General features: G+C 42.4%; 1 protein-coding gene across 1 annotated transcript; it reads left to right on the top strand.

Annotated features, from left to right (window-relative positions):
- The first annotated feature begins 977 nt into the window (after positions 1–977).
- LOC133619237 (uncharacterized) lies at positions 978–13,519 on the top strand. Its single transcript, XM_072915456.1, has 2 exons — positions 978–1,240; positions 12,443–13,519. Exons 1-2 carry the CDS (start codon positions 1,135–1,137, stop codon positions 13,321–13,323), a joined length of 987 nt encoding a protein of 328 aa, XP_072771557.1. The 5' UTR covers positions 978–1,134; the 3' UTR covers positions 13,324–13,519.
- The last annotated feature ends 1,575 nt before the right edge of the window (positions 13,520–15,094 follow it).

A 15,094-nucleotide genomic window follows, 5' to 3' on the forward strand; every position in this document is an offset into this window, starting at 1 on the left:
CAGTTCTCAGAGACACATCAATGTCAGGCTGACAATCACTCTTCCTCTTTCTCCAAACACGAGAACAAAGCAGCTCCTACTGACTTGTGATTGGTCAGACCGTGCCCATCTTAATCACATGGCTAATTTCAATATAATAAATTGTGATGTAACACAATTGAATATCTTATATGCTCAGACAGTAATGTGTTTATATAAGTTTAGATTGTGTTATGATGTTTGTAATGGGGAAAGACGTTAATGTGTCTTGTTTTCATGTTTGCATTTAAGATAGTTGACATTTAGCATGATAGCTGTTAACTGGCGATTAGTGATGTTAAGTGCCTAAGATGGTAGTTATTGATTAGCAGTGTGATGAGGGCTTTCTGCTGGTGAGTGATTAGCACTACAGTTAGAGCCACCTATCGCTAGGTAGAAATGAGCAGTTTCACCAACATTTTTATGTGAAACCATATTACTAACTGTCTGGTGTTTGACAGGATTCATGGAAGTTTATTGTCATACCAGCACACGATACACATGAGATGGCACACAATTTAGTAGCACGTGAACAATAGGATTGGTCCTGGTGGAGATCTACACTCTTAGTGCTTTTCTTCTTTATTCAGAGTAATCATTTGACTTTCTAAAGCTTTTTAACTAAAACAACTAAGTATGTTGAAACATATTTCTGTGTTTCTTGTAGCATTTAAAATGTATGATTTTTTCCTTGATGTTTGCCCTTTTTCTGGTTTGAACAAGTATGGAAAAAGTCTGTGCATGTGCTTGTATATATATATTTATTTATTTTCAAACAGTAGTTGTCCATTATTTGATGTTAGATACTTTTGCTAACCGTTGTTTTAAAACAAGATAAAAATGCCTTTATTTTGAAAAACTGCTATGGAGTAGGAAACGGAAGTTGCTGAATTCTAGCGCATGCGCAAATGTACTTGAAGCCAAGCAAAAAAAAAAAAAAAAAAAGGAAGACCGCATGCTATGGTTGTTCGGAGATTCTTCGAATTCACGATCTTAAAGTCATATGATTCACAGCAAATATAGCAACAAATATCTCAATTGGTATTTTCCAAAGCCACGAAACGTGCATTGAGTTTGGAGCGATATGTGAAGTGAAGATTGAAGACGTGATAGAAGATGGACGACTACTGCTATGCTAAGATGGCGACGTCCGCTAAAAGAGAACATGAAAGAGAATCAACTTCCAGCAAATCACCAACGGAGATAAAGACGAAAGATGAAGGTGAGTGACTTGAAGTTTTGTCATTTGAAAGCTATTTCAAGCCCTTAAAGTGTAAATGAGCCGACCTTGTTGAAGAATGTAAACAAAGGACCGCCATGATTGTTAGCTTGAAGAAGGCAGTGGAGTTCACATCAGAGGAGATGAAAGAATGCAAAAGTCAAATGAAGAAAGTGGAAGAGCAAAACAAGCGCTTGTGTAAAGAAAAGAATGATGTGAAAGAAGAGATGTTGGGGAAGAGTAAGAGATGTGAAGAGAAGACTGGACCACATGTCTACATCAACGTGCAGAGTGTGGTGTGATTGTATTATGGGAGAACTACAGAGTCGACAGGCTATGACGTCACGGGGTGCGACGGAGCGGGAGACAGTGTGGGAGTGACCTAGAGAGCGAGATACCGGTTGTGAAGGAGCTAATAAAAGGATCCACATTATAAAGTACAGCTGGACTCACGTATGTAATTCAGTAACTCGACATGGTGTCAGAAGTCCTGTAGTTAATGTGGAGTGTGAGCCAAGTGGAAATATAGTTTGTACGCGTCAAGGGATAAAGAAGTAAGGACAACATGAGCGAGGAGGACGGAGCCGCTGCAGCGCCTGCACGGCCACCCAACGCGCCGGTGGTTGCCGTGGGACCGTGCGCTACGTTCAACATCCAGCCACCGGAGTCCTTTGACTTTTCCAATCCACAAGAGTGGGACAAATGGATCAGGAGATTCGAAAGATTTCGCCTGGCAAGTAACCTAAATGCAAGCTCCGAGGACAATCAAGTGAACACATTGATTTATTGCATGGGGGACGAGGCGGATGATATTCTCCGTGGGTTAAATCTGACGGCCGCTCAAAGACGTACATACCAGGGAGTGCGCGAGGGATTACAAGGCTTCTTTGTTGTGAAGAAAAATGTTATCTACGAGCGTGCTAAGTTTAACATGCGCAAGCAGAAAGAAGGGGAGAGTGTGGATTCGTTTGTCACTGCACTATATGCGCTGGCGGAGCATTGTAGCTACGGGATGCTACACAATGAACTGATCAGAGACAGACTTGTCGTCGGATTGCAAGACAAGGGGCTGTCTGAACGCATGCAGTTGGACGCGGATCTAACCTTGGATAAAGCCATAAGAATGGCACGACAGAGCGAGGAGGTGAAAAGGCAGCAGTCTACTCTCCGAGGGGACACCACCAGATCAGAGGCAAGTGATGCAAAGTCTGTTGATAGAGTGTTCAAGAGCAACTTCAAGTCTGCTAAAAATAAACCTCAATATGCTGATAGCCCAAAGTACAAGCCACACAGTACTCAGTACAGCAAGGACAAGGGCGCACAGTCATCGTGTCAAAATTGTGGCAGCTCTCCATCCCATCCAAAAAGTGACTGTCCTGCTAATGAAGTGAGATGCCATGCATGTGGGAGGAGGGGACATTACAAGCGTGTGTGCAAGTCCAAATCAGTGCATGAAGTTGAAGAGGATGAGGAGGAAATCTTCCTCGGCAGTGTCACGGAGGATGAGGATCCTTGGATGGTCAAAATTGGCATCCATGAGAGCAGTGTGACATTCAAAATAGACACAGGTGCTGATGTGACAGTCTTGCCTCACTCAGTGTTCCTAAACACATGCAGAAATGATCCACCTAGTCTCAGAAAGGCAACAAAGCCACTCCTGGGACCAGGAAGAAATCCCCTCGACGTGGTGGGCGTCGCCAGTTTGCTGCTGAGGAGAGGGGAAAAGTCAGAGAGGGAGGATGTGTACATCGCTCGTCATGTGCATACTGCCCTGCTGGGAAGATCTGTGAGCTGTAGGCTGGGGCTTGTAGCACGCCTAGACAGCGTTACTATGGAGACATTAAAGGAGCACTACCCAAAATTATGCACCGGGCTCGGACAAGTACGGCAGCCATATGCCATCAAGCTGAGTCCAGGGGCGGAACCATTCTCACTTAAGACACCAAGGAGGATTCCATTGCCTTTAATGGACAAAGTCAAGCAGGAACTGTCCCGCATGGAACAACTCGGGGTGATAAGTAGAATTGAGGAGCCAACAGACTGGTGCGCTGGCATAGTGGTGGTGCCCAAAAAGACAGGTGCTGTACGTATATGTGTCGATCTCACCAAACTCAACGAGTCAGTGTGTAGGGAAAAGTTCATCCTGCCATCAGTGGAGGAAACACTGGGAATGCTGGCTGGAGCCAAAATTTTTAGTAAGCTGGATGCAAACATGGGGTTTTGGCAAATTCCTCTAACTGCAGATTCATCAAAACTGACAACTTTCATTACACCCTTCGGGCGCTATTACTTCAGACGGCTACCGTTTGGCATAGCATCCGCCCCCGAACATTTTCAGAACCGGATGGTGACGGAGGTCACAGAAGGGCTTGAGGGCGTTGTTTGCCACATGGACGACGTGCTGGTGTGGGGCCGAACACAAAAGGAGCATGATGCTCGCCTGCATGCCACGCTAGAAAAGATCCAAAAGGCAGGCATCACTCTGAATGTCGATAAGTGCGATCTGTCAAAGTCAGAGGTGACCTTTCTAGGCCACGTGCTCTCCACCAGTGGCATCAGCCCAGACCCAAGCAAAACAGAAGCTGTGAGGAAGATGCAGGAGCCAACAACTGTGACTGAGTTGAGAAGTTTTCTTGGAATGATAAATCAACTTGGGAAGTTTGTGCCGCAGCTGGCCGAGAGAGACAAGCCTCTGCGAGATCTCCTGTCGAAAAAGAACTGCTGGGTGTGGGGCGTCGACCAGGCAAGGGCCTTCCAGGATCTAAAGGATGCACTCACGTCTACACCAGTGCTAGCCATGTACGATCCCAACAGAGAGTGCAAAGTCTCAGCAGACGCGTCATCGTACGGGTTGGGAGGCGTACTGCTACAAAAGTGGGACGAAGAGTGGAGGCCAGTAGCCTACATGTCGCGGTCTCTCACGCCAACAGAGCAGAGATACGCCCAAGTAGAGAAGGAAGCTTTGGGGCTGACCTGGGCCTGTGAGAGGTTCCGCAACTTCCTCATCGGGAAACATTTCCAGATGGAGACGGATCACAAGCCTCTCCTGAGTCTTCTGGGGTCTCAAGCACTGGATGCTCTACCTCCACGGATCCAACGCTTCAGAATGCGTCTGATGCGTTATTCTTATTCTATTTCTCATGTGCCAGGGAAGTTCCTGTGGACAGCTGATACGCTGTCACGAGCTCCTGTTAAGAGAGAGGAGACAGCAGCGGACAAAGAGCTGTTTGAAGAAACCAACATCTATGTGGACATGGTACTGGAGAACCTACCTGCAAGCGCTGACTACCTGGAGGAGCTGAGAGAGCAGCTGCAGAGAGACAGTGTGTGTGCACAGGTGATGCAGCTGTGTGCTGAAGGCTGGCCAGCACACGGTTCCAAAGAACCAGCACTCAGGCTGTACAGGGCAGAGCAGGCGTTCCTTACAGTTCAAGATGGTGTCTTGCTGAAGGGACACAGGCTCGTCATCCCTTCTACAATGAGAAATGATGTTCTCGCCAAATTGCATGAAGGACACCAAGGCGTGGTGAAGTGTAGACAGCGGGCACGGCAGTCAGTATGGTGGCCCGGGCTGAGCCAGCAGCTGAATGAATTGGTTCTCAACTGCCGAACATGCTGTAAGGAGAGACAGAACCACAGGGAGCCGCTGATGCCGTCACCATACCCAGGCCGACCATGGGAGAAGTTAGGAGCTGATTTATTCATGCTCGGTACCAAGACCTACCTGCTGGTAGTGGACTACATGTCAAGGTACGTGGAGATTGCTTTGCTGACCTCCACAAGGTCAAATGATGTAATCCACCACCTAAAATCGATATATGCACGTCACGGAATCCCGGATCTTCTCGTTTCGGATGGAGGGCCCCAGTTCTCTGGAGCAGGCTTCGCCGAGTTTGCACATTCTTACGGATTCCGGCACGTTACCAGTAGCCCAAGATATCCTCAAGGTAACGCCGAAGCCGAACGTGCAGTACAGACGGTGAAAGGTCTCCTAAAGAAAGCAGATGACCCCTATCTTGCTTTGCTCGCTTACAGGGCTACCCCTCTCGACAATGGGTATAGTCCAGCGCAGCTTCTCATGGGGAGGAGGCTCCGCACAACAGTGCCTATCCTTCCTGCTTTGCTAAATCCTGCTCTTCCTGATAGTGAAGCTGTTATGCGGAGAGAAGGGGAGAAGAGGACAAAAGATGCACAACGCTACAACCTGCGGCATCGTGCAATGAACCTTGACAGACTGAATCCGGGACAGGACGTGTGGATCAAGGACCAAAAGAAAGCCGGAGCTATCATCGGACGTCACACCACTCCACGATCGTATCTGGTGGAAGGGCCCCATGGGACCATCAGACGGAACCGTCGTCATCTCATCCCTATGGGATCCTTGCCGGAGCAGAGTGGCCATGGTGCAGCAGAGCCATTCCTGGGGGGCGTTCCGGAGCAACCTTCAGCAGAACCATCGCAGCAGTGTGTTCCAGAACCTCCATCTACTCCTACTCCTAGAACCAGGTCTGGGAGGGCTGTGGTGAGACCAACTAGGTTGGACCTATAATTTTGTTTCCTAGAGACATTACAGAGACTCTAATGAAAAAAAAGAATGTTACTGTATGTGGGAAAAGACAGAAAAGTGTAATTGGAGCGTTTTGGATATGTTTTATTGTACTGTAAATGTTCAAGTCAGTTGCAGGGCTTAGGGTGAGGACAGTACAGGATTAGTATAGGATGGATGTTTGAGTATTGATGTTGAAGTGGATTGTTCTAAGGGTAAAATATGTGTGTGTGTTTGATTGTCTGGTACAGGCTCATATAGGAGCAGACCTTCCAACCACGAGGCAGAATAATCCTCAAGGTCTGTTGAATCAATGGCAGTCTACCCATTGATTCTAGAAAGGGGAGATGTGGTGTGATTGTATTATGGGAGAACTACAGAGTCGACAGGCTATGACGTCACGGGGTGCGACGGAGCGGGAGACAGTGTGGGAGTGACCTAGAGAGCGAGATACCGGTTGTGAAGGAGCTAATAAAAGGATCCACATTATAAAGTACAGCTGGACTCACGTATGTAATTCAGTAACTCGACACAGAGGATTGGAGGTAATAAAGAACAAGAAAATAAAAAATGTATGCTTTGTTCAAACACTAATGGTAAAATAAGATAGCTGGTAGCGTTTTTGTTATACTGTAAAGTTCAAATTTGAATGACAATAAAAATAAGTCTTAAGTCTAAGTTACAAACATCTAAGCTTCTTTAAATATGTTTATTTATTTCTAGTTCTTTTCTTGTTTTTCTAAAAAAAGTTGTATTGAACTCCTTTGGTGGTGGTATGGTATGATATGTTTTAATAACAGATAGTTTATGTTAAAAATGTGCCTGAAATTAATCAAAGCCCCAAATTCGAAAATATAACTTTCACCAGGGTGTGACACGAATATTCAAGAAACGGAATTAAGAAAAATTTAAACAGAAAACCTGAATTAGATTAGTTTTTTATATTGCTATATATCGCTTCATTTATTGTTACTATGATTTTTATTTTACGTGTTATTTATTTGTTACTAATGTATATCTGGTTGTTCTTTTGGATTACATTTAAAATTTTATTTTGGTGATACTGTTTTTACGTTTTCAAATTAATAAATAATTTGGTTATTTATAGTGATTCCAAAATCCCTCAAAATAATTGTGATTATTATGTTTTGCCATAATTGTCCAGCCCTAGACGAGGTATTGGAAAGGACTTCATGATAAACTATGTATCACGGTACTTGAGTCACGATACAATAGTCTATTGTAATGTTTTGACCAGTGTTGGGACTAACGCGTTACATAGTAATGCCGTTAGTTTCAGCGGTAACTAGTAGTCTTAACGCGTTATTTTTTATATTCAGTAACTCAGTTGCCGTTACAACATGATGCGTTACTGCAATATTTTACGTTATTTTTTATGTAGTATCTGCTAGAAACAGAAGATCTGAGTGTGTTTTATTGGAGCGCTGCAGTGTCGTCCTTCTGAATCTCTTGCGTCACAAAGAGAAGGCGCGCTGTGAGTGTGTCTGGGTGTGGGGGGAGGGGGTGCGCGCAGCAGCATTGGTGTGGGAGGGGGCAGAGACAGAGAGAGAGAGTGAGTTATGATAAACGCGCATGCGTCGCCAGGCTCTGCTTTTTATCCATAGATTTATCAGATTTAATTTTTTATTATCTATAGCAGGGGTGTCAAAAGTGTGCCCTGGAGGCCATTTGCGGCCCACAGCTAATGTTTTAAAGGCCCACGGCACATTCTAAAAATGCTATTAAAATAAACAAAAACATAACAAAAGTGAAATAAAAAAGCTTAAAGGTGAAATGTAATTTAGAAAAAGTTGCAATGTTGACTAATGGAACAAAGCTGTTCTTTTTCGTTCAAACTTTCATTGCTCAAAACATAATATTGAATCAAAATCAATGTTATTATGAATTATAGTACACACACTCTGTCAATTTTCTTATATACTCTTTCATTCTGCTTCATGCTGAATTTCCCATAGGGATCAATAAAGTACTTTCTATTCTATTCTATTCTAGACATCTAGAGTGTTTGATTATCACATCACTCTAAATGTATAGACTATAAAGTTCACAAACAAAAACAGGGATGCTAGTGGGCCAGGTCAGTCTTTCTTTATCTCTAAACTAAAACTGGGGAAATGCGTAAAGTGTTCTGGGCTTCGGACATGATTTTATTTCAGAATTCCTTGAGAGAAAAGGAAGGCTTTGTTTATGTAAAGTTAAAGTTAAAGTACTTCCTTGGTTTACAGCTATGTTGTTAATATGCTGTTTGTTACTTATGTATGTTATGTTGCAGCTATTTAAAATAGTGTTGTCAATTTGTAACTGAGTTACTTTTGAAGTAAAGTGACTAGTAACTGTAACTAGTTACTGATTTTCAGTAACTAACCCAACACTGATTGTGACATGGAGTTTTACTTCCATTTTTACAAAGTCACTGAAAAATTAAAAAAAATACTTAAAATTAATGTTGTATAAATGCATACTTGCCAACCCTCCCGGATTTTCCGGGAGACTCCCGAAATTCAGCGCCTCTCCCGAAAACCTCCCGGGACAAATTTTCTCCCGAAAATCTCCCGAAATTCAGGCGTAGCTGGAGGCCACGCCCCCTCCAGCTCCATGCGGACCTGAGTCCGCTTTCCCACAATATAAAGAACGTCTACAGTAAAGCAGTCCGCCTGCTGTAAACAGCAATGTTGTGACACTCTTAAACAGGAAAATACTGCCATCTAGTGCATTTGATGAAAGCACTTTTGTGCGTGCCACACAGCAATGCATCATCAGAGAGGGTGTTCAGCATGGTTAGAAAGATAGTGACAGAGAGTAGAACAAGGATGGACAATTCAACCCGTAACTCAACAATGAGTAGATGAGTGTTATGTGTAAATAAATGAACACTGAAATTCAAGTATTTCCTTTATATTTATATATATATATATATATATATATATATATATATATATATATATATATATATATATATATAGCTAGAATTCACTGAAAGTCAATTATTTCTTATATATATATATATATATATATATATATATATATATATATATATATATATATATATATATATATATATATATATATGAAATACTTGGTGAATTCTAGCTGTAAATATACTCCTCCCCTCTTAACCAGGCCCCCGCCCCAGCCACGCCCCCCGCACCCACCCCCCACCTCCCGAATTTGGAGGTCTCAAGGTTGGCAAGTATGTATAAATGTATACTTGATGACAGTTAATATTTATTGGACAAACTGTGTCAAAAACAAAGTAAATAAAATGATCATTGCAGTTGTTCAGAAAGTGGATCACATTTCTTGCATTTAATATCTAAAAAAGTTCTCTACTTCTTAACTACAGACTTATTTGAGATAGATATTATCTTTTTTAGTTTTACGATGTATTTCAATATTGACTTTTTTCCCCACTGTTAGTTTGTAATAATCCAAATGTCCATGGAAGCAGATGTTTTCTACTTTCTGTGATTCTAGCTGAACTTTTCTGAGTCTATGACAAGTCATGTAAACATTGATCCATCATTCTGGCAAGGCACTAAATGAATGGCCATGAAACACTACACACTAGGGTTGTCCCCATACCAATCATTTAGTACCGCTACTAAATGTATAGATACTTTTACAAATAAAAGGAACTACGAAAAATGTCAATATTGGCTTTATTTTAACAGAACATCTTACACTACATTAAACACTCACAGTCAAAGAACAATTTTACAAGGTTAAAATATAAATTAAAAGGCATTAAACACATTGGGCTTCTCCTGTTGCACTCAAAGAACAATTTACAATTTTCCATATTACATATAGTCTGCTATAATCAATTATAGATTAGAATAGAACAAAGTTTTACTGACATTATATAAAGTTATTCTTAATTTATGTTTGCCACTCCTGGTCTGTGCTTTAATAAAAATACAATTATTAATTAAGTACTAAAAACAAAACTATGAATACATGTACACAGATAAGCCATGTAGCAGGTAAAACACATTTATTAAAGACAAAACACAAATGGTAGGAATTTGTTACAAAATGTAGTCATTTCACTTGCATTAGTTGACTGCTAATTGGGCAGTTTTAACTGTGCTAATATTTGGCATCAAGCCAAGCAGCTGTGTGCGCGTCTACGTATCTACAAACCCCAAAAGCAGTGAAGTTGGCACGTTGTGTAAATGGTAAATAAAAACAGAATACAATGATTTGCAAATCCCTTTCAATCTATATTCAATTGAATAGACTGCAAAGACAATATATTTAACCTTCAAACTGGAAAACTTTGTTATTTTTTGCAAATATTAGCTCATTTAGAATTTGATGCCTGCAACATGTTTCAAAAAAGTTGGCACAAGTGGCAAAAAAATCCCACAGTTGAACAGGCTAATTGGGAACAGGTGGGTGCCATGATTGGGTGTAAAAGCAGCTTCCATGAAATGCTCAGTTGTTCACAAACAAGGATGGGGGGAGGGTCACCACTTTGAGAACAAATATGTGAGCAAATTGTTGAACAGTTTAAGAACAACATTGCTCAACCAGCTATTGCAGAGAATTTAGGGATGTCACCATCTAAGGTCTATAATATCATCAAAAGTTTCAGAGAATCTGGAGAAATCACTGCACGTGACATTGAATGCCCGTGACCTTGGATCCTTCAGGCGGTACTGCATCAAAAACTGACATTAGTGTGTACAAGATATCACCACATGGGCTCAGGAACACTTCAGAAAACCACTGTCAGTCACTACAGTTGTAAGCACAGTGTGTAAGTGTAAGTTAAAACTCTACTATGCACAGCAAAAGCCATTTGTCAACAACACCCAGAAACGCCGCCAGCTTCGCTGGGCCCGAGCTCATCTAGGATGGACTGATGCAAAGTGTAAAAGTGTTCTGTGGTCTGACGAGTCCACATTTCAAATTGGTTTTGGAAACTGTGGACGTCGAACAAAGAGGAAAAGAACCATCCGGATTGTTCTTGGCGCAAAGTTGAATAGCCAGCATGTGTGATGGTATGGGGGTGTATTAGTGCCCAAGGCATGGGTAACTTACACATCTGTGAAGGCACCATTAATGCTGAAAGGTACATAGAGGTTTTGGAGCAACATTTTTTGCCTTCCAAGCAACGTTATCATGGACGCCCCTGCTTATTTCAGCAAGACAATGCCAAGCCATGTGTTGTAACAGTGTGGCTTTGTAGTAAAAGAGTGTGGTTACTAGACTGGCCTGCCTGTGGTCCAGACCTGTCTCCCATTGAAAATGTGTGGCGCATTATGAAGCCTAAAATACCACAACGTAGACCCCCGGACTGTTGAACAACTTAAGCTGTATATCAAGCAAGAACGGGATAGAATTCCACCTGAAAAGCTTCAAAAATGTGTCTCTTCAGTTCCCAAACCTTTACTCAGTGTTGTTAAAAGGAAAGGCCATGCAACACACTGGTAAAAATGCCCCTGTGACAACTTTTTTGCAATGTGTTGCTGCCATTAAATTCTGATTTTATGATTATTTGCACAGAAAAAATAGTTTCTCAGTTCGGACATGAAATATCTTGTCTTTGCAGTCTATTCAATAGAATATAAGTTGAAAAGGATTTGTAAATCATTGTATTCTCTTTTTATTTACCATTTACACAACGTGCCAACTTCACTGGTTTTGGCTTTTGTACATGTGCACAGCAGGGGAGCTGGTTAACTTATGAGAGTAGTATGTGTGTTTGTGAGAATGTCAACGTGTTGTCTGAGGGACGTCAGTGAGTGAGCGGGCGAGTAAAGAGAGAGCAGCAGGACAGGTGTAACAACTACATTATACCTGTCACTATTTAAACTCCTTGTGCAGATCTGAATGCTTATTATTTAAATGTTGACCTAAGTCTGAAGCAAAGGTGGTAATACTAATCACCACATCTGGTGAGGCGTGTTTTAAAGCAGCTGTTGTGAGAGTAGTGTATGTGTGTGTGTGTGCACCTTTAAGAGTGGCAGTATGTGGGCTGAGTCAGTGAGTGGGCGAGTAAGGAGAGGTAGTGGTAGCATGTGCAGGAGTGTTAATAGCATGGTGGATGTCCGGTTGTGCCCTGTGGAAATAATAAATAAAGTGAACAAGTTGTAACTAATCGACGGCCTCGTCCTTCCGACCAAAGAGCGGAGCTTTATGGACCCAGTGTTACCCCCGACACAACATGGGCCCTGGAGGGAACGTCTCCCCTGCGCTCCTCGACCACGGTCTGGGAGCCCACGAACAGGAAAGGTGTAAAGCAACCCTTGCAGAGCGGCGGCTCCCTGTTTAAAGTGTCACCTTTATTGTTAGTTTAGAAGCCCAAATACCTCCATATTGCACTTCACGCACCCTCTTTATTAACCAGTAGAATTGTCCTTTGTTGCCTTTCCTCCTCTCCACCATGTTATTGCTTGTATGCACTTTGTGTGTGCGTTTTGACACACTCAACATCATGCGCCTCGGCTCTGTAGTCACCATCATTTCATTCAGATGAAAGAACGGTACCGGTACTTTTCAAAGGTGGTATAGTACCGATTTCAATTGATTAGTACCAGGATGCTTTATTAGTAGCAGTATACTGTACAACCCTACTACACACACATACAGTACATAGAAGAAATTGTGTTTTTGTTGTTTGTGTCTTGCAGACGTCCAGCAGCTGATCGGTAATCCAGAAGAAGTTTCCCCTCAGTTAGGGGGGAGCTCCACTTTGAAGCAGGAGACTCCACAACCACCCTGCATTAAAAAGGAAGAGGAGGAACTCTGCATCACTCAGGAGGGAGAGTGTCTTCTAGGACGAGAGGAAGCTGATGACACCAAGTTTCCACTGAGTATTCTCTCTGTGAAGACTGAAGATGATGAAGAGAAACCACAAGTAGACAACCTCTTAGCTCCACTATCAGATAGTGAGGCTGAAGACGAGGTTGAAGAACCTTTGAGCAGAGATAAAGACTGTGAAGGTGATATGAGGACTCACACTGACAACAAACACTCTGAATGCTCTACAAAGAAGAGAGGTAAAACATGTTTGAGCTGTTCAATTTGTGCTGAAAGTTTTATTTTAAAGAGGCAATTAAATCAACACATGAAAACACACACAGGTGAAAAACCATTTAATTGTTCAGTTTGTGGCAAAGGCTTTTCTAAAAATGTCCACTTGACTCAACACATGAGAACACACACAGGAGAAACAAGATTGAAGTGTTCAGTTTGTGGCAAAAGCTTTTATAAAAATTGCCATTTGACTCAACACATGAGAACACACACAGGTGAAAAACCATTTAATTGTTCAGTTTGTGACAAAAGCTTTTCTCAAAATCAACATGTGACTAAACACATGAGAACACACACAGGTGAAAAACCATTTAACTGTTCAATTTGTGGTGAAAACTTTTCTATTAAGAAACGTTTGACTGAACACATGAGAACACACACAGGTGAAAAACCATTTAGTTGTTCAGTGTGCTGTAAAAGGTTCACACATAATACAGACGCAGTAAAACACACAAGAACACACAAGGGAAAATAACCAGTTAGTTGTTTAGTTTGTGGTATGTTGCTCATATGTGGTGACATCCACCCTACCCAGGACCTCCTCACTGCTTCTTTCACAAATATCTGAGGTATTCATACAAACTTGGATGATTTGGAGCATAAGCTTATCCACTCATGACCCCATGTCTTCTCTGTATCTGAAACCTTCCTGAACAGTAAGATAGATGATGCTTCAAATGCTTGGTTACTCCTTCTTCAGTCCAGGGATCTGGGGCCTCATGTGTCAAGTTTGTGCACGCTCAGAAACCTGCACTACACCCTTTTTCACTGCAAAGTTGACATGTATCAAAGCTGACATAATTAAAATGCAGCATGAGACACTGCACACTGATATAGTTCTGTGAAAATGATTGTCTTCTGTGCAAATGTAAAGAAAGTGAACAGTGTGTGATTTACTGCAATACTGTCAGTCTTTGAACTTTTTATTTGTGCTTTGTTGAAATTGTTCACACATTGCACAGCTTTTATTTTTCTATCAATACACATTATGTCTAGAAGACAGGAAGTAACTCAACACTTTTGAATAGTTTCTACCTCAGTTTGTATGGTTTGTTGAGTTAGCACAGGATTAATATGTGGAAATGACAAATGAGGTAGTTGATACATAGAATAGTTTTTATTCATGCTTTATTTAGTTTTTTGTTCAATCCTAGATTGGTTGTGACTTAAAGTTTAATAGAAACACTGAGATTAAGTCTAAATTCATTGTGTTTTTTAAGGTGTTTTTGAAAATGCCAATTTTTTTCCTCTAAATGTTTAACTAACTTGAAGTGTTTTGTCAAGATGATTATTTGTGATATTTACATTTTCAGAATGTGTTTGTTCTATTTTTGGCCAAAGTAAAATAAAGAAAACAATCTGAAGTTGTCGTAGTCGTATTTTTAAGTTATCATGCCATGATTATACCCGTCCCTGTCAGAGTTTGTAGGTGCCGAACCCCAAGATGCAGAGAAGGCGGAAGGCATTGTGTGGAAAAACAAGATTTAATGTTTATAAAATAAAGGAAAAAACACAAACCAGGAACTAGGAACAGGAAACCGGATGCCAGGGAAACAAGAACTGGAAGACGAGGAACAAAAAGACAGCAGACTACAAACAGCTACAGAATATAGCTTACCGCTACCGCATCCAGCTACACTGACAACGACAAGTAGAAATGACAATAATCCAGCAGTGACTGGAGGAGAAGGCAGGTTTAAATAGCAGCTGGCTGATTGACACCAGGTGTGGCCAGGTGCCAATCAGCCACAGCTGAGGGGACACAGCACTCAGGGAGACAAGTAGGAAATAACCAAAATAAGAGCGCCGACAGGAAATAAAGACAAAGAGGAAAAACTCAAAACATAACTAAACTGTCAGTGACAAACTTAACAGTAGCCCCCCCCTTCCCACAACGGATACCAGACGTTCTAGGGAACCCCCCCCCCCCAAAAAAACAGTCCAAAGTCACGGGAGGGCGGAGGGAGGACAAGGCGGTGGGCCGCCAGGCCAAGTGTTCCCGCAACCAGCGGGGAAGAGTCAGGTGGCGACGGCGAGTTGAACGCCACCGCAATTGGCGAGGCGGTCGCCCATGGAACGACCACATCCGTGGTCGACGAAAGGGTGGTGGCGCCCTCTGCTGGCCCACCGGGGAGGAGGGTGGTGGCGCCCTCTGCTGGCCCACCGGGGAGGAGGGTGGTGGCGCCCTCTGCTGGCCCACCGGGGAGGAGGGTGGTGGCGCCCTCTGCTGGCCCACCGGGGAGGAG

This window comes from Nerophis lumbriciformis, linkage group LG20 (assembly GCF_033978685.3).
Source record: "Nerophis lumbriciformis linkage group LG20, RoL_Nlum_v2.1, whole genome shotgun sequence".
Taxonomy (NCBI): domain Eukaryota; kingdom Metazoa; phylum Chordata; class Actinopteri; order Syngnathiformes; family Syngnathidae; genus Nerophis; species Nerophis lumbriciformis.

Excerpts from the sequence above, each read along its gene's own strand:
- LOC133619237 (XM_072915456.1), top strand. The coding sequence starts at position 1,135 with ATGGACGACTACTGCTATGCTAAGATGGCGACGTCCGCTAAAAGAGAA. Across the intron at positions 1,241-12,442 it reads GATAAAGACGAAAGATGAAG|ACGTCCAGCAGCTGATCGGT; the intron begins GTGAGTGACTTG and ends TGTGTCTTGCAG.